This window comes from Kwoniella dendrophila, chromosome 10 (genome assembly GCF_036810415.1).
Source record: "Kwoniella dendrophila CBS 6074 chromosome 10, complete sequence".
Lineage (NCBI taxonomy): Eukaryota > Fungi > Basidiomycota > Tremellomycetes > Tremellales > Cryptococcaceae > Kwoniella > Kwoniella dendrophila.
Window position 1 is genome coordinate 835,697 of NC_089485.1, and position 27,978 is coordinate 863,674.

At 37.5% G+C, this 27,978-nt stretch overlaps 12 protein-coding genes across 12 annotated transcripts; 9 read left to right on the plus strand and 3 right to left on the minus strand.

Annotated features, from left to right (window-relative positions):
• Positions 1–369: 369 nt before the first annotated feature.
• On the plus strand, positions 370–1,843 carry L201_007256 (uncharacterized protein; the record flags this gene model as incomplete). The annotated part of the gene is made up of 5 exons (XM_066222967.1): positions 370–433; positions 534–676; positions 787–1,293; positions 1,368–1,499; positions 1,640–1,843. 5 exons carry the CDS (start codon positions 370–372, stop codon positions 1,841–1,843), a joined length of 1,050 nt encoding a protein of 349 aa, XP_066079064.1.
• Positions 1,844–2,721: 878 nt separating this feature from the next.
• On the plus strand, positions 2,722–4,183 carry L201_007257 (uncharacterized protein; the record flags this gene model as incomplete). Its single annotated transcript, XM_066222968.1, has 3 exons — positions 2,722–2,772; positions 2,836–3,921; positions 4,031–4,183. 3 exons carry the CDS (start codon positions 2,722–2,724, stop codon positions 4,181–4,183), a joined length of 1,290 nt encoding a protein of 429 aa, XP_066079065.1.
• Positions 4,184–5,232: 1,049 nt separating this feature from the next.
• L201_007258 (uncharacterized protein) lies at positions 5,233–6,512 on the plus strand (the record flags this gene model as incomplete). The annotated part of the gene is made up of 2 exons (XM_066222969.1): positions 5,233–6,309; positions 6,396–6,512. The coding sequence occupies 2 exons, from the start codon at positions 5,233–5,235 to the stop codon at positions 6,510–6,512; spliced, it is 1,194 nt and encodes a 397-aa protein (XP_066079066.1).
• A 227-nt stretch (positions 6,513–6,739) lies between these two features.
• On the minus strand, positions 6,740–8,212 carry L201_007259 (uncharacterized protein; the record flags this gene model as incomplete). Its single annotated transcript, XM_066222970.1, has 6 exons — positions 6,740–6,784; positions 6,848–7,036; positions 7,138–7,581; positions 7,648–7,926; positions 8,006–8,089; positions 8,159–8,212. 6 exons carry the CDS (start codon positions 8,210–8,212, stop codon positions 6,740–6,742), a joined length of 1,095 nt encoding a protein of 364 aa, XP_066079067.1.
• Positions 8,213–9,549: 1,337 nt separating this feature from the next.
• Positions 9,550–11,012, plus strand: L201_007260 (uncharacterized protein; the record flags this gene model as incomplete). Its single annotated transcript, XM_066222971.1, has 2 exons — positions 9,550–10,815; positions 10,902–11,012. 2 exons carry the CDS (start codon positions 9,550–9,552, stop codon positions 11,010–11,012), a joined length of 1,377 nt encoding a protein of 458 aa, XP_066079068.1.
• Positions 11,013–11,979: 967 nt separating this feature from the next.
• On the plus strand, positions 11,980–13,575 carry L201_007261 (uncharacterized protein; the record flags this gene model as incomplete). Its single annotated transcript, XM_066222972.1, has 7 exons — positions 11,980–12,193; positions 12,298–12,392; positions 12,489–12,593; positions 12,671–12,724; positions 12,800–12,845; positions 12,903–12,973; positions 13,033–13,575. The coding sequence occupies 7 exons, from the start codon at positions 11,980–11,982 to the stop codon at positions 13,573–13,575; spliced, it is 1,128 nt and encodes a 375-aa protein (XP_066079069.1).
• Positions 13,576–14,065: 490 nt separating this feature from the next.
• Positions 14,066–15,674, plus strand: L201_007262 (uncharacterized protein; the record flags this gene model as incomplete). The annotated part of the gene is made up of 6 exons (XM_066222973.1): positions 14,066–14,183; positions 14,362–14,426; positions 14,546–14,689; positions 14,813–15,066; positions 15,220–15,328; positions 15,477–15,674. The coding sequence occupies 6 exons, from the start codon at positions 14,066–14,068 to the stop codon at positions 15,672–15,674; spliced, it is 888 nt and encodes a 295-aa protein (XP_066079070.1).
• Positions 15,675–15,925: 251 nt separating this feature from the next.
• On the minus strand, positions 15,926–17,120 carry L201_007263 (uncharacterized protein; the record flags this gene model as incomplete). The annotated part of the gene is made up of 4 exons (XM_066222974.1): positions 15,926–16,009; positions 16,175–16,519; positions 16,685–16,840; positions 16,974–17,120. 4 exons carry the CDS (start codon positions 17,118–17,120, stop codon positions 15,926–15,928), a joined length of 732 nt encoding a protein of 243 aa, XP_066079071.1.
• Positions 17,121–17,625: 505 nt separating this feature from the next.
• L201_007264 (uncharacterized protein) lies at positions 17,626–18,626 on the plus strand (the record flags this gene model as incomplete). Its single annotated transcript, XM_066222975.1, has 2 exons — positions 17,626–18,322; positions 18,406–18,626. 2 exons carry the CDS (start codon positions 17,626–17,628, stop codon positions 18,624–18,626), a joined length of 918 nt encoding a protein of 305 aa, XP_066079072.1.
• A 375-nt stretch (positions 18,627–19,001) lies between these two features.
• On the minus strand, positions 19,002–22,136 carry L201_007265 (acetyl-CoA carboxylase, biotin carboxylase subunit; the record flags this gene model as incomplete). The annotated part of the gene is made up of 15 exons (XM_066222976.1): positions 19,002–19,700; positions 19,753–19,923; positions 20,004–20,121; positions 20,181–20,275; positions 20,340–20,394; positions 20,467–20,487; positions 20,556–20,621; positions 20,674–20,767; positions 20,838–21,151; positions 21,222–21,243; positions 21,303–21,447; positions 21,504–21,551; positions 21,612–21,659; positions 21,719–21,821; positions 21,886–22,136. 15 exons carry the CDS (start codon positions 22,134–22,136, stop codon positions 19,002–19,004), a joined length of 2,250 nt encoding a protein of 749 aa, XP_066079073.1.
• Positions 22,137–22,754: 618 nt separating this feature from the next.
• On the plus strand, positions 22,755–25,437 carry L201_007266 (uncharacterized protein; the record flags this gene model as incomplete). Its single annotated transcript, XM_066222977.1, has 13 exons — positions 22,755–22,836; positions 22,910–23,056; positions 23,166–23,354; positions 23,449–23,516; positions 23,608–23,758; positions 23,835–23,908; positions 23,963–24,130; positions 24,201–24,301; positions 24,363–24,487; positions 24,553–24,638; positions 24,705–24,823; positions 24,902–25,362; positions 25,409–25,437. 13 exons carry the CDS (start codon positions 22,755–22,757, stop codon positions 25,435–25,437), a joined length of 1,800 nt encoding a protein of 599 aa, XP_066079074.1.
• Positions 25,438–25,955: 518 nt separating this feature from the next.
• Positions 25,956–27,884, plus strand: L201_007267 (uncharacterized protein; the record flags this gene model as incomplete). Its single annotated transcript, XM_066222978.1, has 7 exons — positions 25,956–26,135; positions 26,195–26,211; positions 26,298–26,333; positions 26,397–26,499; positions 26,578–27,115; positions 27,224–27,321; positions 27,423–27,884. The coding sequence occupies 7 exons, from the start codon at positions 25,956–25,958 to the stop codon at positions 27,882–27,884; spliced, it is 1,434 nt and encodes a 477-aa protein (XP_066079075.1).
• Between the last annotated feature and the right edge of the window lie 94 nt (positions 27,885–27,978).

Sequence of the window (27,978 nt, forward strand, 5' to 3'; positions counted from 1 at the left end):
TTTTTGATGATACACCCAAGCAACGAAATGCATAATTGATCAAATCGCTCAATGCTTCTTCACTAGATACATATCACTCTCATACAACGTTGAGCGCAAGGTTGAGCTTTGAGCAGCTAAAATGACCCACTGAACAGCAATTATCTGACTAGTGCCTGTAAAGAATTGATCCTCCACTTGAAATGTCCACAACGCGTTCGACCTATTTTTGTGCTTTTCTGTTAATACTACTGTACATATCTCCCATATCTGTATTTTGGTAATTCTTCTTTATCCCCAGCGATCGAACTCATCTGTCCATCCCAGAAAAGGAATCATTCAAACTAGGAACATCAAGGTAGCTAGAAGTCCTCTAGATATATAAGCAAGATGACGAATATATCTATCGAACAGTCAAATGAGTTTCATCTATATTTTCAAGAACAGAGACAAGGTGAGTTTGAGGGGTTCTGTCACCGATACTTTGCTACTATTCTGAAATTAAAATTAAAGAGGAAATGTGCTCAATATTGATATTTGATTTTTTATTATAGATATTCAGACATCGCTGAATGATTCCTCCTCCTCCTCCACAAATGACTTATCTGGAATAACTCAAAAGATCTCTTCTCTTCGCTTGGAGGTAGATCAGATATCTTCGTCTTTACCTATATATGATAGAGTCAAATATGACAAGGTGAGTTTTGAACAAACAAAATTTTGAGTATCATCAGACAGATAAACTCTCTCAAAGGCCGGAATGATATAAAATAACGAATATTGAATATTTATTTTATATTTTACCAGCAAATAACGGAATTAGAACAAAATTTATCTTCTATCAAATTAAAAGATAAACCAAAATCAAAGTTTACTTTTAACAAAACGCATAAATCAAGTAATAGTGCAAATACGAGAACATCCACTCCAATATCAAGTCATCTCGATATACAGCCAAAATCTACCGCATCAAAACCACCCTCTCAACCAGTTCTGTCTGGATCATCGTTATCATCATCATCATCACCAACATCACATACTATATCCAACCTGTCAAATCAGCTCATCACTCCACCAAACAATGTATCAGGTACATATACAATCTCATTATCAAACCTACAGAATTGTATAATAGATTTACGTTCTACACTTGAAGCAAAGCAAGATGATTTAACAACCGAAATTGCTCAACCCAGATTGACTGCTATACACGCTAAATTCTTAGAGCGATGTATATTGATATCACCCATCATGAAAGGAAGTGCTTTGTTGGATGAAGTCAAAGATTCTCTGTTGGTTTTGGGTTGTCAGCAAGTGAGTGAATACTACTGATCACCTTTTAGTATATACCCAAACTCAGTACTGAACGTTCTGCTTCTATGCTATAGTTCCGTATACATTCTTCATCCAATACGACTATACTGTTAAATGTACAATCTTTACCTGTAATTGAACATTCAAAATCACTTAGATTTGGATCTTATCCTGATTTCATGATTGATAGTGTTGTCACCGATATCGTAAGTTATCGAGTTTATTTGTTTAAATACTTGAGTCAGAATCTTCTTGATCCTACCCGCCTCTCATTGTCTTCTGATATAAGACGTTCATGACGTGGACACGGTGTATGTAAATTGCTGACCTTAATCCACATTTGCAGGATAATCAGAAAAATCATCTGAAAGTGCAAGATTTCGATTGGCCTTTACCCTCTCCATCACCAAATTGGTCGGCTATCCCCAATACAGATGCATTTGGCAGCATCTTGTCAGATAAGATACTAGATAAATCAGATAATCTGGGCTCCAATGAAACTGTTGAACAGATATTAGATGAAGTTTTGGTGAAAGTGGAGAAGATATAGATGCTCAAGCCAAATTAGAACGATGAAACTGGTCATGGACACCTCCCACTACCAGGTATTCATCCATCAATGTCGTTGATGATTTTTGGGAATGATCAAGGATGCAATCAAGATCACTCCGCTCATCTGACATTCCAAAGGAACGGTTCAAAAACCGAATCATAAGAAGACTTCGAATATATGAAATTTGGTAATTCTGTAAAGACCAAGAGGGAAGGTGGGAAAATCGCCTTCTATACCCAGTCAAAGTATCACAATACACTAAACGGATAAGTTGTCAATTTCGGCGACTAAGCACCCAGCAAGTATAGCTTCAACGATGGATATGGTAATAATATCACTATCGGGAGGGCATCATACATTGTCGTGGAGAATGCATGACATTTACCTTTATCCCTTATTGCCAATTCAGCTCCAATCACTACCGACCGCATAGACTGCGTGGCTTCTGTCGCCAAAAGAGGTTCCGACTAATGGCGTTTGGGAGTCAGAGTAAAACACGAGGATGGAGCGGCACGTCATGAAGGCGGCAGGACGCCTTCTTAAGAAAGCGTCAGAGGCGACAACCTTTGTGGGAAGATATGGCTAGGCGGAAGATCTGAGAGAAGCTTTGCATAAGCGAGGACAAAGGGTGGACGCTATTCGGAGTAAGTCTCCTTGAAACGCTTGTTTCGAGCTTTCCGTTCTTCCAGCTTGTTAGCGGACTTCTACATACACTGTTCAAGAAGGCAGGTCATGTACAACAACAGAATATATAAACGGTTTAATCTTATATCGATTTGACTAAAGACAATACACTTTATCACCCAACACACTCTTACTGTGTACCCTCTTTACGAAAACTACCCAAGCATCTCTCTCAAATATAGTGATTCATCATGGACGACTTCACAGTATCACTCAACGGCACCTATGATAAGGATGATTCTGTGAGCGGCAGCAGACTGGTGCATCCCGATGGAGATACGAAGCGAGTTTCCATGCATTTTCAGCCGCTCAGAAGACCTAAAAACTCTACTGATATCTATTCAGAGTCAAAAGGTTATTTACGTGCCACTCATCCTTCCATATCAATACTCAACGATGCAGATGGGTTACGTCATGCGCCTACTTGTGAATCATTATCAATAGATAGTGCAATGGTTTTAACGAAAGGTGGTGAAAAAGTTAAACTTTTTACAGAAAGTTTTGTTGAAGAACTTGGTTCGATAATTGAAGTAATCAAACGATCCGAAGACGAATTATTTAAATTAGAAAACTCTATCAACAGTAAATTTGTTAATTCAAGAATGGTTCTGAGTTATATAAACATGATTCGGGGAAAACGATCGACAAATAAAGACTCTTCAGTCAATTCAATGTATGAGAAAAGAATCGAAGAAAAATTTAATGAGATTAAGCCCAGCCTTGAAGAATTCAGAAAAGACAGTGATTCATACTACATAGCAAGAAATGCTTTGAGTACATTTTTTCAATGTTATATTAGAGATGCTGCAGGTAAAATGAATATAATAGAAAAATTACAAGATCAAGCTTTGAATGAAGTGTTTGATCAGATTATGACTGAGACAGGTGAACTTACAGATGAAGATCGAGATATGATGAATAAATGGAAGGAAATGCATAAATCCAGAATTGTACTTAGAAATCTTGAAGCAAAATCTGCGTTATGGAAACTTGAATCAGAACTTATCGAAGATTCTGCTTTTACAAATGTTGCACATCGTGTAGTTTTAATGGGTCACGAGCAACAAACAACCGAAGATATAACTTCGAAGAAGGCTGAGGAAAGGTCAACAGGTACAAAGTTCGAAAAGGCTTTCAAAGCTAGATATGGACCAGGCACAACTACGCCTATAACAAGTGACGGATGGACAGATCTCGCTTTGAGACTTGCTGATAGATCCAATACCAATCAAGCTGAGTCTCCTCTAAAAGATGAGGAAAAAGTCGATTTGAATTCATCGATTAAAGAAGAAGAGGAAACTTCATTAATTCCTGTCCGATGTGAGGATGATCCTATTACTATGGAGACGAGGGAAAGAATTGCAGGACCAAGATCAAGTTGGTCGTCAGGAGTGAGTTTCTTCATATGTATCATTGATTGATTGAATGATGAGAAGGAATACTGTAATGTACACATATACGAGTATCGCTGATTTATCCTTTTGAATCCTCATTATTTAGGGAATGAATTTTGAAAGGTCTTTCAATGCTTTTGAAGGATCAAGAACTTATCGTAGTTCATTCCCAGAAGATCACGAGGTTGAAATCATTCCAGGAAGAAGATTTGTTTCTAAAAAGATCCCAGAAGATCCAGAATATTGGCATTACCAATAAAAGTGAAAATCGAGCTAAATGTTCTGCTCTGAACCCCTTGCATCTTTTTTTCTCTTCGCTTCTGGAAACTATTTTTCTCGTTCACTCCTACTCTTGTTTGTTATACTCGGATATCCTGCTCGAAGGGTTGAGATCATGTGAATGTTGATAATCACTTTCTTCGGCTGTCCATCTGTGCCTCAATTATGCATACATTTTACCCGTTGTAGCAATGGCTTGCAAGGACGATATCTGCTTCTTGTGATCGCGCTTAGTCTTCTACTCGAAAACATTTTTTCATGAATCACGTAGCAGTAAAGTGTATTGAAAATGTGGAAAATTATACTATGTACCATCTCCAAATGCGATCGTGGACGATGTAGAATACTCCTACATAGTTACAGTAGTTATTGACAGGTACTTGTGGTACAAGTCATCCCGCAACCTTCTTGCCGGGCTGGGAATGTAGTCATGACAGTCTCGATCCGTTCCGGTGATCAATAGCACTACACAGTCAGAGTGCACCTCATTTTACCTTATTGGGAGAAAGGATAATCGCACTGTTTCACGTTGGAATTCAGTAAGAATCTGCGATTAAAAGCGAAGGCTACTCGTCATATCATGAAGCTCGACGTTATGGAAACGTAAACGGATCCTTTGGTATTGTAAAGTCATCTGAAGCAAGTCGAAGATATGTAACTCTTTATAGGCTAAGACGCTTCACTTCTTGAGGGGTAGAACATGCTGAGAAGCTCTTTGATATGATTCAAGTGAGACTTGAATTACTCTTTAGCCCATGTCTTCGTTAGGACCAACCGTTAGTGGCGCAACATCCATTATAGCTTGTCTTCCATTATACTTGCTGATCCCTTATATATGTCAATGCATTGTTCTTGCGAAGCAACAAGCCATACTTCGGTTTCATGATACCGTACCGAGTACTGTAGCTGATCAGGAGCTTCCGCTCTGAAATGCCTTCTGTTTAAGGTATAAATAAACACCTTGAAGAATAGCTGAAAGATTCCTTCAATTCATACAAATTATTCATCCAGCTTTACTAGCCTTCCATTATGGAATACCCATATTCTAAGCACATCAACTTCACTAACACAGATGAGCGATATGGGTTTACGGCCCGACTTGTTTCAACTAAAAGAGGCAGAAACACAGATTACAAGCTTCATTTCGAAACCTTATACTCGCCACACACTGAAGATGAGCAAGATACAGATCCCAGTAGCGGTCAATATAAACCAATCACTTATAATTCCATCCCTATCTTAAGTGAGACCTTTGAAGATGCGATGAAGCTTTGGAACGAGCCTCAAGTAGATTCAGTAGAGGTTAATGTCCTTATGTTATATAAGGATAGGAAACGAAATATGAACTCATTCCTATTGCCCACAGAATCCTTCGGTAAATCAATAGAAAATATGGTTGCTACACAACTTGAGTCCGACAAAAGTCTTTATTTAGCTCGTAAAAAAGTCGCTTCTTCAAAGATACCAAACTCTGATATCAATAGATTATATAATAGGGCTCCAGGTTCAGTTCATTTAAGTCGAAGATATCTTCTTCCAATAGCACAAACTTGTTTAATGGATTTAGAAAGTAAACAATATGAAGCTACTAAAATTTTATTGAAAACACTATACACAGATCGTGTTGGCGAAAATATGAAAAAGGAAGATATTGAATTAATGACAAATAACAAAGGCTTAGAATATAGATTAATGCATGATAGAAATGCTCAAGTGAAAAAGGATTTAGCCGTTCAAGAGCTTAGATTATTAGAGGGTTCAATGTTTAAAGAAAAAGAAGGTGAAGTACCAAAAACTATACTTCAAGATAAATTTGATCAACTCTCAATATATTATGAAAATTCCGTAAAACAAACTGAAACTATCAAAAAAACTTTCCTTGAGAGATTTCATGCAAGATATGGTTCAGGTACAGACGTACCTATGCACGGAGATAAATGGAATGCGCTCGCTAAGGAATATACCGAAAGATCTAAATCTTCTGTACTGAATTCAAGTCAGAACATTGAAACTTCGGATTCGAGCCAGGGACAATTGGCTTCCGATGTCCATACCGAGAAGGAGTCAAACGAGATTATTGGGTCAGAATTATCTGCTACTTCTAAAGTGAGTGGATCATTACCCTGCTCATGCCCTGCTCAGATTGTCTTCCTCAGAAAGATAGAACTAACTTAACTTGATATGCTTATAAGGCAGACACTCCTATATGTTTCCCGCCACACACAGTGACCAAGAGAAGCAAGCTTTTGAGGATCAAACCAGAAGATATGGATTGGACATACGCGCCCACTTCAGAGTCAAACAATTGAACCGTTTCTGAAGTTTCTGCTTGATATCATTCAAAAGGTTCGACCGCATTTACCTAAAATGTACTGTAATGAAATCGTGACTTATGTCCGTTTGGCTCATCTATCTTACATGTATATATGAAATGTTGTGATATCTAGATCCGCTGAGGTTTCACAACTTGAGAATAGTGTATAAATGTCAAAGACTGTAATCACTGCCAACACGCTGGCAGACACAATTACATGCTTTAATGGATCTTGTAAACGTATTTTACACCTGAAACTTTTCCAGCCTAATCGACAGAGAACAGCTTCAGCAACAATCTTGGTAACGAGTATGATCAAACACAGCTTACCTTCATATCTGCCATCCCTTGTAAGATATCGTCTAAGCCACCTTTTACAGCTACAGGATTAGGTTTGAGACCGTATTTTTCGATGAATTCGGGTGTTCTCTTGTAGAATTCAACACCAAATTCTCTGTCTTCTTTCACGACAGGTAAAATAGTCGGATTTTCTTTGTCCCTTGGGGTGAATGCGAAAGACTATTATGAAATGGTAATGACATAAGTAACTTTATGATACTGGTCAAGGTGATATCTGATGGTAGGTCTGAAAGGAGGGTTGTGAGGATTTTATAACTTACTTTTCCTTGAACAGTATATAATAAAGTAGTTACATTTTTTAAATTTGGATTCAATTGTTCTAAACCTTGTTGACCTATAGAAATTGGTTGGAACGTATTCAATTGTACTCCTAATTTACCCATTGATTTAGCTGTAATCTTATTACTTGAAGTATTATTTATTGTATCTAAAGCAAAAACTGATCCAATTCCATTTGTAGCTTCTAAAGCTTTTTTAATAGCTTCTTCTTCATCATGATAATCAATTGCGATATCAGCACCATATGATTTAACTAAATCGAAAGAATGGTTTGAACAAAATGTAAGAACTTTGTATCCTAATAATTTAGCTAATTGAATAGCAAATAGTCCGACTGATCCTGATCCTCCATAAATTATATACCATGATTTACTATCTGTTATTTTGGCTGGGGGGAATTGATGTTTTTGATTATGTATTATAACCTATACAATTTACACGATCAATCAATGATATCACGGAAATAGCAAATTATCGAACATCACACTTACGTGACCTGCTGTAGCCCAACCTACACCATAAGTAGGAGCATCTTGTAGACTAACTGCATGAGGTATTTTGTATACTAAGTCACTTTGTACTTTCAAATATTGTGCAAAACTACCTGAATCTTTGAAATGTCCACCCAATGAAGATCCTGCAATCAAATCGCCAATCTTTAAATTTACAGCTAAATTTGAACCAAGTTTAACGATTTCACCAGAAAAATCGTTACCTTGAATTACACCGTCTGGTGATAGGAATTCAGCATGCACCCAGTCTGTAGGATTCTATGATCCAAAAGAGAAGGATGTGTTAACAAATGTTAGGTATAATCAACTAGTTGAAAGATGTTCATGTTAAACTCACTAAAGCTACATATTTGACTTTGACTAAAACTTCGTTCGATTCGAGTTTTGGTACTGGAACTTCTTTCAAAACGGCCCATCGAGCCTACGTCAGGTACAACGAGCCACAAAGTAAGCTTTCGACTCATAAGGAGGTCATATAATTTGAACTTACAGCTTCATCCTCAACTATAGCTCTCATCGTCCTTGGAATAGTAATTTCTGACATGTTAAAATCTTTTGAAGGTCTTCTTTTCCGATTGATAAGTGATAACTGTGATTTGTCAATGAGCAAAATGCCATAAGGAACTTAGAATTGAAATCTGAAAGTTACTTTTTATATACGTCTGCTGAACTGGATACCCCTGGAGGCAATCATTGCTGATCAGATACCTGGAGGGCAATACCCGTTGATTAGGACATGACGTGCGCATGCACATTGATCTACCTCATACAGACAGTGTGTCGATCAAGGATACCTATTATGTATACAATTTAGTGCCGCCTTTAGAACATTAGAACAACTTGATTAGCTTATTAAGCATCTTCCTGCGATTTACGATCAAAAAAGAGACGGCGGGTACGTTATCGGTCACCGAAATAGAGGTATTGGCGTCAAAGGCGTCTATGTGTTCACGATAGAATTCGGTAGCCGAATCGAGTTATTCTACGCAAAGTAGGAATTTGTTCAGTAAGTTTTCGTATCTCAGCTTCAGGAGGTTATGGTTGGAGAGTCTTATGCGATCAATGAATAGAGTAGTGAGGAGATCCTCATCGTTGTCTGCTAATGAGATGGTGAATTGGGTAAATACCCTTTAGCCTACAAGTAACGTAGATCAAGGAGATCATTCAATGATTCTGGGGCACCGCCCTCATCGTCCTCATCGGTTTTGGTACTGTTCTTCCTCCTAAATTCGAAGTTTTACTTACAAAAGATGCATATCATAATTGCATTGCGTCTGGCTAGGGGGGATTTTGTATGCATGTCCAACAATTTTGCCTGTTACATTGTTGCAATGGCTAATATAATAGACATATTGGCTATTTTCGTTGACAGTCGGGATGGTTATCCATAAGCGGTTCTGGTTACACGCACAGAGATTACGTCATCGGTGTATCAAGTAAGTTTAAGTCGACTTTCTGGTCTTCATTTTGACTTTCCTTTCTACTACAAAAGAGTGATTGGTCTTTGATAGACGTTGTCAAGTCGTTTAAACCCGACAAACTCTTGCCAAATGTCTTCACTCCGCTGACCTTCCAGTCCTCTTTTAAAAGTTCAACCATTTTGTATTCTTGCTTCGATTGAAAGGATGTGAGTTGTTTCGAGAGAAGGTCTTCCTTAACATACTCCGACATATAAGGCGTATATTCTCGCAGCTATGCGTATCAATCTGCAGCCATATACGTTTGTATACCTTGAAAACCGTCAAACTGTCAAAGCGATAAATATACTGCTTATAAGCTCAACGAAACTGTCCTTTACCTTCAGCATCTTTCCCTACAATATTTCTAATTGCCGTTCAATCGTTTCAAAGAACACTTGAATTACACAACAATCTCTTCGATATGGACAAAGAATTAGACCGGGCCAACATAGATAGCAATGACGAGACAACCTCTGATTCTTCTTTGATCATTGGTAACGACTCAATTAGAAATCCACAGGCTTTACTCGATATGAGTAATTACTCATCTTGCGCAAGACCCATTCAGACTATCAATAATGAAGACAGCTCTAAAGGGTACTCTATATTCTTTCAACCAATGTACAATATTCCCAACCCCATTACTGGCAAAAAATCAGAATCTGATTGGGAACCAGTCATTTGTCCTTCTATCCCTATATTAGATGGAACAAGCAATTTATACAAGAATCCTCCAGTGACAGAAATCAGTGTTAAATCATCAATGTTGTGTCCAAATAAAAAAGGTAAAACACAAAAATTGTATACAGAGAAATTTGTTAGTTCCTTCTCATCGATAATTGATTCTTATTTCGAATCTGAGGAAGCGTTCTTGAAGGCACAAACTACCTTAGAGTCTAAATTGAACAATCTGTTAGAGAGAACCCAGAATTACAATCACAATAAGGGAATCATAGAAACATTGGCTCCATCACTAGTTCGAGATAAATTGGCTAAAGATCTCGTGGCAGAAGGTACAACTTTAAAGGAGGAACTGAAGGTGTATAACAATGATCTTGCTTCTTGGACTAAAGGGTCATCTGGATTGCAAGTATATTGTCAAGATCTCATACCTAGATCTGAAAGGATTCTGTTTGATTTAGCTTGTAAACAAGATCAATCAGTGGAAAAACTATTTGATAATATGAGGGAATCTAATGACAGTATGTCTGAAGAGGATTTGGACTTACGAGAGCAATGGTTAGAAGGTTTGCGAACTGCTTCTTACCTTCGGAATAACGCAGCTCAGATTACTTTAAGACAGTTGGAATCACGTTTAACTAACGATTCATATTTTACTGATGAAGTTAAAGCGTTAAAAGTACATGAAAACCTAGAGCATCTTATCAAGTTCAGGACCAGTTTTCAACATACTGCGAACGAAACACAAGAAGGTTTCGAGAAGGCCTTTCGTAGTAGATATGGTGTTAATGAAATTATACCTACTTCCGGAAGTAAATGGGAGATCCTGGCGGGTTCAAAAAGGACCAGCGAACCGAACCATTGTGAAGAATCCTCGAAATCTGACGGAGATGTAAAAGTGGAAGAAGAAGATGATCAGTTGACAAGTGTTTTGCTTGATTTCTCAGTTGATAAAGAGGTTGAGGGCCGGGTAGGACCCTACAAAAGAACCGAGTACAGGAGTGGTGTGAGTCCAAATAATAATCTGTGCTGTCGATTTAATGCACTCACATACTAGACTATGCATATGCTAAAAGTTTTCGTTGTAAACAGGGTGATGAATTCTACTACGGAATTGGTCTGGAGAGACCACGGAATGAAAGTGAGACTGTTACGAAGGGTGAGACATGGGTTACAGATAAAGCACGTACACACTTTCCATAGCCTTCCTGGACCAAACTCATCAGCTTAGGGTAGATGTTGATATATCTATCAATGTATGCATTATGTCATTCATTTATAGCTTATCGTGGAGATTGATCCATATAAAAGGAAGATCTGACCTTTTGTAAAGTTAAGTTATGTGCTTAGCTGGAACTTGCACCGCCACGAAGAAGCCGGGTAAGTGACATCACATCACTATTCACTGCACCGGATACTCGAGTAAGGTGAATTTCAATCAACATCAATTCATTCTCATAACATCTTTCATTGAACTTACCAATATTGAACACTTTACTGTATACAACACATCTAATATAAGTCAGTGAGAAATCAGCATCAAACGATCGAAGATTCATTTCTGGCTTAGAAATCAATTCAACAAAACATCCGCGTGAATTGTGTATAGCCAGTACTCTACGACAAATAGTTAAACAGATATTTTTCCAGGACTTGGCTTCGGCTTGGTAGAACTATTAAGAGATATACAACATGGAGACTAGATTGCCACCACCATCTGGTACGTATTCTCCTCATGTTATCCACTATCTTCGCGAACAGCTTTTCTGGGAGTTTATGCTTGAGGAGATTTGTTTGGGCATCACGAACGCCAATTCATCTACCTATCTTCCTATAATTAGGTATTGTGAGAGATCACTAATTTTTTTCTCTATTTATATATTAATCTTGTTCATAAATCACGCGCATCCTTTCAATCTCAACTTCCAATATCTTCATCGCTCTCCCAAATACATCCTTTTGTTTACGCATAATTGGCACTACATTCAACAATGACTCGATGAATGGGATTATTTCACTATTTCAATTCACCTAACATTGCTTCACACCCATGAAACCGATTTTTGATCATTACTGTCATCTGATCACACCAATTGGACGAAAATTTCACGTTAAATATACTGAATTGTCTTGTCGCTTTTCGATCAATAAATAATCCAATTAATCAACAATGTTAAACCCGAATCGCATACCTTTTGCACCTCAACGATTTACAACTCCTGGTCTTACCAATTTCACAGGTCCACCACCCAGATATACAGCAGTGGTCCAAAAAGTATATCCTTACTCCTTACGTCCAGTAATTTTCTTTACTGCAGGTTTAGGTTTGATTTATGGTTTGGCTTTAGGTGTGGATAGTATAAGGGATATTAGTGATGACAATGGTGAGTTCCGTGAAGTTTCTTCAATCAAGCCATCGGTGTGCTGCATTGGTACATAAAAGCAGAAGAGGATGATATGGCTGATACGCCAACTTTTATGGTATTAGAAACCTCTAAAATGAAAATATTCGATATCGTTCAAGCTATTCTATTCTTCGTAATAGCTGGTTTAGAAGCTTTATGCATCTTCATAGCTGTTGTCGTAAGTAATCTGCCTCCTTCTTCTTTCCCCTTGAAAAAAGAATGTATATATACGACTTGCAGCTGCAGAACGCTGACATCGCACTTTGATTTTCAGCAAAAAACAAATTTATCGAGATTTTTGGTATTTATAGCACCTGCAGGTATTTTAGTTAATGTAGGAAATCAAATTCTTTCAGTGGTAATTCACTTCGCTCTCAAAGTAAGTTTTGCCCATAAGATCCCATCATTCGACAGCAAAGCAGGTTTGAGCTAATCCTATCATTTTTGATGTTGTAGAAAGACCTAATTGACCAATGTGTCAAGAACGAAACTGGTCAAGTCGGGTTCGATGTAAGTGATCCGTACTATTGCTAACGGATATCCTGAGAAAACCGGTTTGCTTACGGATTTCCCTACCACTATCAGCGATTCGGTGATAGTACAACTATCAACAATGATCAAGCTAATACTAGTAAGTATACCTATATAATAGTCAACATTGAGATGGCTGCTGACAATCTTTTTATAGTTTGCGACAATGCTTGGGATAGAGGAACATGGTCTGTATTCGCTTGGTTATTCTTATCGCTTGTAATCTCTGTAAGTGGTATTCATGTCATTAATACTCGAATTCCGCTCATATCAACCCATACATTTAGCTTCTTTTCGCTTCTATCCTCTTATCTTATAATAGACAACTTCTTGATCCATCTTCTATCCGATCTCGTACACAAGTAAATCAACCACAAGCATTCCAAATGCAACCTGGAGGATATTATCCACCACCACCAAATCAATCACAAAGTTGGATGGTACCACCATATCCTGGTCCACCTATGAATGGAGCACCACCACCACCTCCTGGTGGATACGAGAAAAACGATTATCATCCTGAAGCATCTTGGGCACAAAATGAATATGCACCTCCTTCAGGTCCGCCACCACCACGTGAGGGTACATCAGTAAATAGAGAAGAAGAAGAAGCATGGTCAAGAGCACAATCTCAAGGTGTTACAGCACATTTAACGGGACATGCTCCATCACCAAGAAGAAGATCATCAGATGATGATAATAACAAAGGTGGCTATAGAATTGGTAATGAAGAAGAAGATGAAGCTTGGGAAAGAGCAAGAAATGAAGGTGTTACAGCTCATTTAACTGGAAATCCATCAACGCAAAGGAATAGGGAAGGTACTGTATAATGGGGGATTCGGGTGTGAATCAGAACATGTTCTAAAGTGCTTGGAGTATTCCTGTATGTCTCATGATTCACTACTTATTATACTCAGAAATTCGAGAAGCCAATTGGAAATTTTTGATATCTGATGGTATTATGTAAAATGTATTTACGGAAATGTGCGCTGCATAATGCGATATTAGCAAAACTCAATTTCTGTCTGAAGGTAGAAAGCATGAAGTCGTATATATCACTGCGTATTTTGATATCATACCCTACATTATGTATGCATTCGTTGCTGTTTAAACATATAAATACCTTGCTTGGGATGTCTTGTTTATTTGATAGCACTAGCTATGCCACGTTCACTGGAAGGATGTATGTACGGTGGAGGCTGTCCGTGAACGGATATTCATTGTTTTGGAGATGTAAATAAATCTCTACTTGAGTTTCGTACTTCATACACTTCCATATCGTCAACAGGTAAACTTTCGAGTTAGGAGTAAGCTTGGAAGATGACATCGACGGATCTCGAAACTTTAGCAAGATGGCGTACGATAGGAGCTAGACATTCAGAAGAAGTTATTGAATTAGGTTTGAAAGTATTGAAAAGTGGTAGGCTTGGTGATCAAGGTGAGTTGAGAGTGAGGTCTGCTTTAGGAGTCATTCATCTACAGCAGAAGTATAAAGCAAGGAAATAGAAGAAATGAAGATTTCATAATCTTTCATCTGGCATACATCATAAGGGGGATGAGGATATTCAAGCTTAAGTTTGAAAGCTGATAATTCATAATTTAACTCGAACTGTTAGAATGGGCATTAAGAGAACAATTAGCTATTGCAGCTTTAGATTTAGGTCAAAATGATTTATCTCAGGTGGGTATTTGATTTCTTAAGCATATCTTATATCAATTCTGTTCATACAACATTTTTTGACTTACTACTAACACTAAGGACTTTTTATCATCATTATTATTATTGATACCTCATTTTAGGCACAAATTAACTTACTTCACCGTAAATTCCCAGATTCACCTAGAGTCAAAATATTAGATGGATTATTATTAGAATCTAAAGGGAAAGTTAATGAAGCTAAAGATGTTTATGATAACCTTCTCAAGATTGATGAAACGAATATTGTGAGTTATACTTGTTTTAATCATTTTAGAATGAACCAATTAGGCTATACTATATAGTCTGATTTCATGGATTAAACGCTTACAATCAATATTTGCATGAATCATATATATACATATATATAGTCCGCTCTTCAACGTTTAATATCATTAACCATATCCTCATCCTCAACATCATCTTCATCAGCAGCAATACCATTATTATTGAAATATTTAGATATTTTTTATTCAGATCCATCAGGATGGTCTTTATTATCTGAATTATATTGTGAACAAGGAATGTATTTACAAGCTTTAGATTCAATAAGTCATTTATTAGTTATTCAACCTTGGGATGAAAATAATGTTAGAAGAGCTGGTGAAATTGCTTATACTGCTGGGTGAGTTTTACCAATTTCAAAATGTATAATACTTGGTAGAAGTCCTATTTTTCTCTTTTCACACTTTCATACATGTACAATACAATGAATGGGAAATGGGATATGATCAATCTGGATGTAATCTAACATTAATCATATTTACATTATTTATAGCGATTATCAATTATCTTTAAAACACTTATTACGGGCTCTCGAAATGCAGGGTGATAAACAAACTAATGTTAATCCAAAACGAACAAGAATATGGTGGGGTATAAAATTAGTAAGTCTAAATCCGAATGATACATTGAACCCTTTATATTTTCGGAATAGAAAAACGATTGACTTCATTGTCAAATATCTATATGAATTGCCGAATTATATCTTTTGAGGGAAGTTCTAACACCAAACCTATTTTCAAATTCATATAGGCTGTATCACGATTACTTGAATCATCTAATTTAAATCAAATAGAGACCTCGGTACCTATAGAAATGCGTACAACAGAAAAACAATTAAAATTGTTAGATGAATTATCAACTGAAAAGATCTTACAATATGGTGGTGGTAAAGGTATAAATTTAGAGGTGAAACGTAAAGTTTTATCTGGTGATGTCGTTGTGAGGTAGGAAAATGACGATGTATAACTGTAATTTTCTAATACCGATCTACGCACATATCACAGTCAATCGTTTGTAATAGACAAAAATGGGGTAAACACTTGGTTCGAAACATGTGATTTTATGCATTTCTTTTGTATTTCATCTTTTATTTACCATTTTGGTGTATTTACTACTTATAAATTCGTTTTTTCAGTCTCATTCTCACGACTTGACTTCTTTCTCCCAACATCCGTCCTGTACTGTCCGGATTAATCTGTCTATTGTTCTTCCTTTTCTACTTCAGCTTGGTTCTCGTGACCTTTTTCTTCTTCACTCATAGCAGCTTTAGGGATGTTTGTTCGCTAAACGTGAGAGTAAGGTGATATTCAGTCAGCTTCATGCGCTTCGACTTATTCAACTTGTCAAAAATAGATGACAAGGTGAATTATACGTCGTATCGGCATTGGGGATTGAGAATAACGATCATAGTGAATATCCTTAAAAGGGGAAACAATCACAATACTCACTTCAGCTCTTAAGATGGATTCTTTAATTTCTTGTTGAGTAGGTTCACCTTGTTCTTTACCTGCTGCGTTATCATCTTCAATTTTAGAATCATTTGTTGAATCAGGTTTTTTACCTGATGATAAAGTGTTTTCATCTGGTAAAGGACCATCATTTTGTGAATCTGATTGAGAATGTTGTTGTCTTGCAACTTCATTAGCGTTTTTACCACTTGATCTAGATTCAGGTTTTAATGAATCATTTTCAATTAAATTTTCAGGTAATTGTTTTGATTCATCTTTTTTAGCTGGAATTTCATTTGGAGCTTTATCTGCTGATTTATGAATACCTGATGGATCGGGTGTTTTCTAAGTAAGTTTACAATAAATAATCAGCTCAAAATCTTGATTTTTTTAAGACTAATTAATATCAGACGAGTGGATTATCTCTTATATAGGTGAACAATGTAGAGTAAGAGTGAGAGAGAGAGAGAGGGTTTTCTAATGTAGTATAGGCTGTCACTCCATACTCACTGGTGAGTATTTGAGACTATCAGTGTTTTGTATAGCTTCTTGACCAGGTTTAGCAGTTGGAGCAGATTCATTGATTTCAGCTCTTACTTTAGCATGATCTTGAGAATGAGTGAAGTCGTGTGCTTGGGCTTTTGAAGGAAGTAAAAGGAATGCTCCCTGTGTTCATCAAGTCATGATATCAATCATTAGCATTTCTCCAATTCACACAGAGCAATTGTTTCCGTATCCTGCCTGCTTTGATACAGTCACAAAGGTTAAGATCATTATACAAGCTAAGAGCATAACATACCAATGAACCAAAACCAACAGCTGAACCAATCATCCAAGTGGTATCATTACTTTTTGCTGGACCTGAAGAAGCGAATCTTCTACCTGCGATGGTTCTTGAAGAGACGGCAAGTCTCGATGTAAGTCTGGTAGCTGATCTGAATGACATTGTGTATATTTATGTATAAATATTATAGGTGTATGTATATTGAAGTTGATATAGTTGAATAACAAGAAAGCTTATAGGATGAAATAGGAATCAAATGTCAACTATATTCTATCCTGCTATAGGCTGAATTATGAGAGAGAGGGATTGGGGTATAAATGAGAAATGACGTTCTCTACCTGTATATTACATTTATATTCTGACGTTGTATGGTGATCTCGTTACTCTGGAGTGATATAACATCCGGTTATAGCGATCGGGAGATCGGAACCGATAGGAGTAATGATTATGTAATTTGCACATATTATACAGAACTGCCACATCAGGTAAAATCCCGCTTACCTACCAAACAAAAGTCCGAGCGTCCCATGGGATATTTTGGAAAGAGAAAGCTAAAAGAGATGATTTCTATCGAATTGATACTTTGCTATTGCTACTTTTGTCTTTTAACACAAAACATCAATAATCACTCGTCAGATCTTCTTACACTTCAAGTATCATCCCCAAGATGTCATTCATAACACCCACTATACGCTCTACTTTACCTTCATTCTCTATACAAGCTGTAGCCGGACCTTCAAGATTATTTTCAAGTACAACACCAAATTTAGCATCTAAAAGAAAATTAATTGCGAAAAGACGTAAAGCAGCAAATTTAGCTTTACAATCTTCTAGAATCAATTTACCTGAATCAATTGATCCTGTTTTAGGTAGAGTACATTATAGACAACCTTCAACAAGATCTCAACAAACTTCTTCCCCCTCAAAAAGCAGTAATATTGATGTATCACCAACATCTAAACAACCACCTAAACCTGAAAATGAATGGGAAAAATCAAAATTATCTGGATTATTATTAAATTATGATCAAATTGCTTATTCACCACCACCAAATTATTCTATAGGTGAAAAACCTAAAAAATATTTACCTGGTATAAGTGAATTAGATGAACAAATTTTATTTAATGTTTTACCTCATGTTTCAACTGAATTAAAATCTTCATCAATAAATTCAAACAGTAATAATAATCCTTCTGGTACTGCTGCGGTTGAAATAGAAAAAGATCAAAATAAACAATCAGAAATGTTAATGAGAATTTTAGATTTAAGAAATTCTTCAAAAGATCAAATCAATTTTTTAAATAGACAAATTGTTATAGATAATTTCGGTCAAGGTAAAGATACTGGTTCATCATCTGTACAAGGTTAGTCGATTATTGTATTCAGTTTATGAAAACGATTGAGATATTGACAAAAATTCCTTTTTTTTCTTTTCAACTTTCTTTAGCCGCTTTACTTACAGCAAAAATACATAACCTCTTATCACATATAACATCAAATCCAAAAGATATATCAAATAAAAGATCTTTAAGATTGTTAGTTCAACAAAGAGCGAGACATCTTAAATATTTTAAGAGAACAAATTCACAGGAAAGCTATAATTCCCTTTTAGCTGATTTAGGGTTAGAAAAAGGTGCTGTTGAAGGTGAATTGAAATTCAACTTTTAATCTATCTTTATAAAGGTTGTAGCGAAGTAAAGGGAATCATGTGGATAGCGCAAATGTAAGTGGACTTGAACCTTACCAACATTTATTTTGTCCTCCTTTCAAATTCGCTTGATACCTTCCTTATCCTCCTGCCAAAATCACCCCCACATAAACCCCCTTTAATGATGTTTTTACCAAACCTGATTTAATGAGCCTGAGCCTCCCTAGCAAGAGGTGTGGACGATAACCTATATTTGATTGACTGAAAATACATATATACACATACATTCTACATATCTATTATACATAATCCTTATCCATATATCTAGACCCAGAATCACAAACAAAACAAAGAGCTAACGTTAGAATATGTCATTTTCCCATGGTAGTTCAACTTCATTGTTGTTTAGTCAATTCAACTAAAATTTCACCTTCTTCAACAACTTTACCTTTTTCAACATTCACATTTCCAACCACACCATCCTTTGATGATCTAATTGAGATTTCCATCTTCATACTCTCCAAAACAACTAAAACCTGATTTTCAACCACCTTGTCACCTGGTTTAACTCTGACTTCAATAACTGTGGCTGGCATAGGTGATACCAATCTATCTGAGTTTGCCGTAGTTGATGATGAAGACGAAGATGATGGATCTTCTATTAGCGTAGGATGATGTGTTAATATGTAATGTGATGAATTTGTAAACACATGTAACTTCTCATCTTTACTGTTGTGTGAACTTGCAGTCACTGGTATGATCGTTGATCTCAAATGATTGGAATTGATTTCACTGATTATCTCGGTTCCATTCTCGTCTTCAAATTTGCTTGATGCGATATTGATTGGTTCTTTCGAGTCTATAACAACTGAATACCCTTCACCTAACTCATTCTTTTTGATTTCGATATTCTGAGCATCGATCTGGTATGATTTGACACTGTCATCACCAAATCTGCGGCTGACTAACTTGGACCAGGGACCATTACCTAAAGAGCGGTGGGCCTTCTCTCTTCTTAGCGTTAGATAGACCGCTGCTTGAGCTAGAACCTCATCTGGTATCTGACGGGCCGGGAATAACTCATTTTGGTAGGTCTGGCATCACCGAAATATTAGCTTGAACAACAGAACGTGGGATATGACTTACTGGTATAAAGCTGGTCTCTACAGGACCAGCAGCGAAGACTTCATGTCCAGCAACGGATTTCAAGAATTCTATATTGGTAGATGGTCCGACTACTTGATATTCACCTAAAGCGGACCGTAAAAGACCTAAAGCGGATGACCGGTCAGGACCGTGTACAATGAGTTTGGCGATCTATGGATTATGTCAGCTGATGGAACTATCTATCAAAAAGCTGGTGGGAGAGCAGATAGGGTGTTGGTGGACGAACGCACCATTGGATCGTAGTAGGAACTAATCTCATCGCCTTCCCAGAAACCAGTCTCCAGACGATGTGGCACATTGACTGGCGCCTTGGTATGAAGTAGTTTTCCAGCATCAGGTAAGAAATTGCTATGGAGGTATCAAGTTAGCTCATTGCAGTGCAACCTCTGTTAAATGACTGAGCTCACGACTCTGGTCTCTCAGCGTAGATACGGGCTTCAAACGCATGGCCTATACAAGGAATCTCATCCTGTGTTAAGGGAAGTGGATTTCCAGCTGCGATCTAGGCCGTCTATAATTTAGCTTTTTTCACTATACATATCGAGCTTGAGGACGGTTATATTCACCGATAATTGCCATTCTACCAGGTCGACTCCTGTTACCATTTCCGTCACTGGATGTCTGCGATGTGTTTGAGATATTTCAGCTTTTCCATTCAGGAAACGGTGATTTATAAGAAGCAGGCACACGTACTCTACCTGTAGACGGGTATTCCTATGGGCATGAAGATCTATCAGCTGAACTCTCGAGCCGACGGTGATTTTTCAGCTAATTTCACTTACATTTCCATGAAAAAGTATTCGCCCGTCTCAGCATCCATGATAAACTCGACTGTTCCCGCGCCTACACTGCATCAATGGAAGTAAGCTATGAAATACACCTTACAGCTCAACAGCTTACTAGTTGACGGCTTTCGCAGCCGCGACTGCTTTCTCAGCAAAGTCCTTCTTTAGCTCAGGACTCAATCCAGGTGCAGGAGCTTCTTCAATTATTTCTGTTAATGTAACTCAAATTAGCTATCTCAAATTCCGAGTTTGGGTACGCGGTAATACCAAACTACCAACTTTGATGTCTCCTCTGCACTGAACAATCTCTTTCCCACAATGCAACACATCCGCCAAATCGATCAGCGAAAACTTGAACTTCTACATGTCGAGGTTTTTCTAACCATCTTTCCAATAAAACTTCATCATTTGAAAATGATTTGATAGCTTCTCTTTTGGCTGATTCCAATTCATCTTCGAATGATTTAGGGTCTCTGACTATTCGCATACCCTTACCTCCACCTCCGTGAGTGGGTTTGATCAACAATGGATATCCAGTTTGCTCAGCTCCTGCTAGAAGAGCTTCTTTCGACTGATCGGAGCCGTGATAACCCCTAAATCAGGTTTTAGTTGGTATTGCTTTTGCACTTTGGAAAGCTTTGTAGCAATTGGTTTGAGACTTACGGTACACACGGTACGCCAGCAGCTATACAATCAGTCAGCTATAGCTTGATGATGAAGAAACACATAATATAGACAGCTGACCTGTCATTATCTCTTTACTTTCCCTCTTTGAACCCATACTCTTGATAGCTGTTGTAGGGGGTCCTATAAACACCAACCCAGCTTCCTTGATCCGCTCAGCAAAAACCGAAGATTCTGATAAAAATCCATAGCCTGGATGTATGGCCTAAAATCCCGGTAATCAGCTAAACATTACAATTCTTGCACAAAACAGTAGCTGACCTCAGCTCCTGTTGCTTCCGCTACAGCTAGTATTTTATCGATATTCAACTATACTGTGAAGTCAGCTTTGTTTACACACAAGTCGGAGAACGGCAGCTGGTAACCTACATAACTTTCCGAACTTGGTGCAGGTCCAATACAATAAGCTTCGTCGGCCTGTTCAGAGTGTAACAATTAGACGTTGAGCTCGATACGCCTCTACTAGCTGAACATACCATCTGAACATGCATACAACCCCTATCAGCTTCACTGAATACTGCTACTGTCTTGACACCTAATTTCCGGGCTGTTCGAATGATACGACATGTTATTTCTCCTCTACAAGAAATTCAAGCACAATCTAATCAGCTTCTCGAGAACTCTTACACGGTAGCTGACTTACCTATTTGCTATCAGGATTTTCTTGAAATGAGGTTTGACATCTTTGGTCCTTCCGATTGACTGCATGGTATCATAAGAAAGATTAGAGGACAAGCCGGTCGAGGTCGAAGCTGGTGTAACAAGACATCTGACTGGTATCTGCGTTCGTCTGTTGAATTGCAGAAGCCGTGCGCGAGCAGTCACAGGCGCGACGACACCTCCTTGAGCAAGGCGAGAAGAAGCGGATCGAGAAACTCTTGATACAGCTCTCATGGTGGGAGTTGAAAGGAGAGTTCAAAAAATGTTGAAAATGCAAAGCTCAAAGGAATATATATATATAGCAGTAAAGGTGAACCAGAAGATATGTAGATGATGAAGCAATATGAGAAATGCTATATCATTATCAATACAGACAAGATATACATAGAGCTCAAACACATATCATATACCTGACATGATGCATATAACATGATGCATATATCAACAAAGTAAAGTCAGGTGGTCAGCCGGTTATCATACTTGTCCGGGCGGATCATCCTTTTCTTTGCTGAAACGGGATCAAAGCTCAAACAACGCTCAAATTGAACTATGTTAATATAGAATTAGCGGCGATATCCGCTGCTCCTTTCCTTTCCTTTCGGTTTATTTTGTCATTCCTGCTCCCCACCTTTGACGACTCACCTCACCCCTTTCAAGATAACCTGCTACCTGCTTATCGTCATATTCTCCTGGATTGAATGTTCAAATTGATCTTGGTTATTCTGACTCATATAACCTATCTCCTAGCTCTTCAACTTTGTGACAAATCACTTCCCAAGGCATCATTCCAATCAAGAAGAAGATCTACTGGTATTAGCAAGTCTTACATTTGAAACCGTGCAGTGAATCGCCATGGCAGCTCCATTATACGTCACTCAGTCAGGTAGACTTTTCCATGCCGGTTTGATCCTAATCGTTACAGTCGGATTACCAGGTGAGCTTCTTGCATAGACCATCTCGCCTGATATCTCCGTCAAAGAGCTCATGACCTTGATCGTTTCATGTAGCACGAGGGAAAACACATATTTCAAGAGCTTTAGAAAGATACCTTAGATGGTTAGGTGTAAAAACAAGAGTATATTCTTTAGGTGATTATAGGCGTAAAGTTTTAGGTGGTGCGGAGAACGTTCCACCAGATTATTTCCAGACAAAATGTGAGTGATCCACAATTCGCTTCTGAAATACGGCACATCGCCGTTTCTAGGGATGAAAAAACACTGTATCTCGCCCTAACGAGCATGTATGCTGACTTTGTCACCACAGCGCCGCGATCAGAAGCTACTAACGCTCTGCGTAGGAGAATCAAGAATGAGATTGAAGATCAAATTATGGATTTTTATACTGTACAAGGTGGTCAAGTTGTTATTTACGATGCAAATAATGGAAATGTTAAAAATAGAAAAGATTGTTATCAGAAATTTGAAAGTAAAGGTGTACATGTTATCTTCTTAGGTAAGTCATAACTCTCATCTTTTGATGATGGAAACTATGCTGGTGTTAGGCGAACGGAACAACAGATTACTTATCGTTCCGCATGTCATTTTAGAGAGTATATGCGATCAAGAAGAAATTATCACAACAAATATCAGAAGTGTTAAATTATCTTCACCAGATGTAAGTCCAGCTTCCGGGCACGGATGACATTTTTCCAAGCTGGCGGATTCAGTCAATACTATTGGCTAATGTATGCTCTCCTATGATATAGTACGCTGGATGGGACGCAGATCGCGCTGTAGCAGATTACTGGAGTCGTATTCGTGATCAAGAACAAGTTTATGATACTGTGACGGCAGATGAGGGACCTTTCATCAAGGTGATGAATGTTGGTGAGAGGATTGAGGTGAATAAAATCGAAGGTATGTATAAGCTTGTCACTTCATATGTAGTGCTACGATTGAGAGCGTCTGCTGATACTGTAACTTATGATTATAGGATATTTACAAACAAGATGCTGTTTCTTCTTGATGAATATACATACAAAACCAAGAACTATTTACTTTGCAAGGGTGAGCTGTTGACTGTACCTTGTTACCGACCCTGAGCTGACGTTCTATGTTCAGTCTGGTCAATCTCTTATCGAGCATTCTTACAAAGCAGATTCGGACTTGTCTCCAGCAGGATGGGAATACTCTGAAAGAATGAAAGCTGCTGTAGTAGCTAGAAGAAAAGCTTTGAAAGAAGAAAAGAAGGCTGCCGGCGAAGCTGCCGCACACGAGAACCCGTTGCTCGTGAGTCTCCCCTCAATCAGCCATCGCATATCCAGATGATGGTTTAGCTGATTCACAGCCATTATTACAGATTTGGACTTCAGCAAGAAGACGAGCTTACCATACTGCTTGGCCATTCGTTCATGCTGGCTACAAGGTTGTGCAGAAGCCAATAATGAGTGAAATCAACCCGTAAGCTAAAATATTCTGCCTACTCGGTGTATGCAGTTAAACTAACTTCAATAACGTACAGGGGTGTTTGGGATGGACTGTCAACTGGAGAAGCAATGGAGATGTATCCCGATGAATGGGATCGATTCTTGAGTGATCCTTACGCTCATAGAGCACCAAGGGCGGAATCATATCATGACCTGAGTGGTAAGCTCAGCAGACTCAATTTTGTCCAGAATTGCAATAGCTTACCAGTTAATTTCGATACATAGTGCGACTCGAACCTGCTATCTTCGAGTTGGAACGATGTCAAGACGATTTATTGATCATTGGGCATGCTTCTGTAATCAGATGTTTGGTAAGCTTTTTTCACCCCATCTATCAAAAACCCGAGAGTAGAAGCTTACATGACCTTTCGGAATAGCTTGCGTATCTAGTAGGTTTACCGCCAAATGAAGTACCGGCCGTCGAAATTGCTAGAGGTGATCTAGTCGAAGTCACACCTGCAAGTTACGGTGTTATCTCTAGAGCTTTCCATTTCTGGTAAGTTCAACACATGCAGGCAAATACATCCACTACCATTGATTTTGTCGAAGCTAACTATTATTTCAATCATGTCAGGTCCGGCGAAGGACGAGGAGACGCATCAGGTGAAAATCTATATGAGAATTTCGCCGAATCAACATCAGGAAAAGGATCAGTTTTACCTGATTCTGGAGTAAATTTTGCTGCTGATGCATTTAACATGGAAAAAGAAGCTGTTGAAGAAGAAAAGATTGAAAAAGAAGAACAAACAAAAAGATCAAGATCATTAAAAGGTAAAATCATAAATAGATTAACTTCATCATCAAAAGATGGTACAAGGTCTGCACCACATCCAATGAATTTACCACATTTAAAAGAATTACAAAATGAAGAAAACAAAAATGATGAGACTAATAGCGAACATAATTATGATGATCAAGGAGCTTATTCAAGTGGAAACGATGATGAAGTTTTAAGTGAAAATGATGGTGATATCATAGGTAACAACGGTGCAAATGATCAGGGTAAAGAAGGTGGTAGTCTAAGAGCTAGAGCTAGTGAGTCACGGTTTCCACCTCTTCTCAGTTTCAACAGTAATGCAAGCTAAAAATGTGGGTTTCCTATGTCAGTGAGTATCTTGGAAATCTAGGCTGCTCACATTAGTCAATTTGTTCACTGGATTAGCAATAGTTGGAAAACAATACACTAAAACGTTTATAGGTCCTCTTGAGTTACGTTTGTATCTTGTCACGTTATGCCAGGATATTTTTATTTTGATATATATGGAGTGAATTGAATATCATAATGCAGGCTGTTTCTGAGGAGACAGTCATTGTGTACTGCAAGATCAGTTTCGTAGTCCTACGATCGATTGAGATTTGATGATACTTGTAAGAACAGATCAATGGCCACGGCCAAATCCGACGGAAAGATTCATCATAGATTCTGATCGGACAGATTCAGCCGAACAAGTTCAGACGATAACATTATCTTACAGTCGAGTGTTTATTGATCCACTCTCTATGCATGATTCTGAATTCAATCGCTCCCAATTCAACAAATCAAGCAATAATATTGACTCAGAGACAGAGGAAGCAGGACAGTTGATGTTTTTGTTACGTCTCAAACATCGATAGAGATATCTTATAGAATGTCAAGAACGATCTCTCGGGCTAAATATTTACGTCAATTATATCCATATAAATCACCTTCAACGTCAATTGATCACTTGGTTATTGGTGGAGGAGCAGTAGGATTGAGTGTAGCTGCTGAATTGGTGAAAAATACAGGAAGGGATAAAACTACTTTTTTAGTCGAAAGAAGAGGTCAAGTGAGTTAATGTGATTATCCGATATCATAGACATATAGTATATTGATATACTTGAGAAGTTAGGGCAGGAAACTACGTAAGATTGCTCATTTCATCTTTTTGGTATACTATTTATGGTGGTGAATAGAATTAAAGCTAACTGAATTATTATGAATGTTGAAGTGCTAGAAATTCTGAAGTAATACATTCTGGAATATAGTCAGTACCATTGAATGAAGGAAGGAGAGAGTGAAGCTGATAAATACCGCTTGACAATTCTAGTTATCCACTAGGAAGTTTGAAATCCAGATTATGTATAGAAGGTAGAGATTTGTTATATGATAGATGTAAAAAACTTGGAATAGGTTATAAGAATACTGGAAAGGTAAGAACCGCTTTGTGATCTATGATATTACTGCTTACTCTGTTCACTAACATTGATTGATATTGTTTTCGTTTCTAGCTTGTTGTGGCTACAACGGAATCTCAAATACCATATCTACAAAAATTGCAAAAACATTCACGACATTCATCATTTTTAACTAACTCAAATGATATTGAATCATCTAAAATACATACAAAATTTTTAAATGGAGAAGAAGCAAGAGAATTAGAACCTGATTTATCTAAAAACGTGATAGGAGCTTTATTAATACCTTCAACAGGTATAGTTGATTCACAAGGTTTAGTTGATAGTTTATCAAGAGAAATTGAAGAATCTGATTACAATATTGATGATTTTAGTTCAAGTTTGGAAAAAGAAAATAGAGGTGAAGGTATAATTGTTTTAGGTACAAGAGTAGTTAGAATTGATAAAGATCCAAAAGATGATAGTTGGGTAATTCAATTAGAAACTAATTGGGAAGGTTTAGAAGAAGGTCAAAAAGGTGATGTCGAAAGTGTGAGAGCTCAAGTCGTCGTGAATGCTGCTGGTCTAGGTGCTGTCTCTTTGACTGAAGGTGTTGTTGGAGATCAGGATATCAAGATGTATGCTGTGAAAGGTGTGTACTTTTCTTCATAAATGACTCCCTTCCCATGGTTAGAATGACTATCGTGTTACATTCCTTTCCTCTATAACGGATAGGCTAACTCGTCTCTCTCTCGTGAAGGTAATTACATGTCATATAAAGGGCCAGGTGTGGGGAACGTATCAAGATTGATATATCCTTGTCCAAGTGCCAATATCGATCATCTCGGTACGCATCTAGTAAGTAGGCTTACAAGCCAAAAACGTAGAACCATAATGGATATTTGCTCTACTATCACTAGCGTCAGCTAACATTATTCCTAATTTTATGTCTCCACTAGACCTTAGACTTAGACGGTAACATCAAATTTGGACCTGATGTTCAAGTGATTGGAACATGGGAAGAAGCGATGAATAATCCAGATTTTTGGGAAAAACATTTATCACCTTCAGATTCACCAGACCTTATATCAAAATTCGCTGAATCTGTATTAGATTATTTACCTTTTATAAATCCCAAAAATTTATCACCAGATTATTCAGGTATAAGACCAAATATAGCTGCTCCAGGTAGTCAAGGATTTTCAGATTTTTTAATTAGACATGATAGAGATAAAAATAGAAAAGGTTTTGTAGAATTATTAGGATTTAATTCACCTGGTTTGACATCAAGTTTAGCAACAGGTAAATATATTTCAAATTTAATTCAAAATGATATTTATGGTAAAAATCAAAATGGTGGTAGGATAGGTAAAGGGAAAGAAAAAAGATTAGAAGAATTAGCTAAAGGTTGGGAAGCATAGCTACGATTTTTCTTGTGTTTCATTCTATGAGATAGATGTAATGACAATCATCATATGTGATATGCATCCATGTGCATGTGAGAGATAGATACAT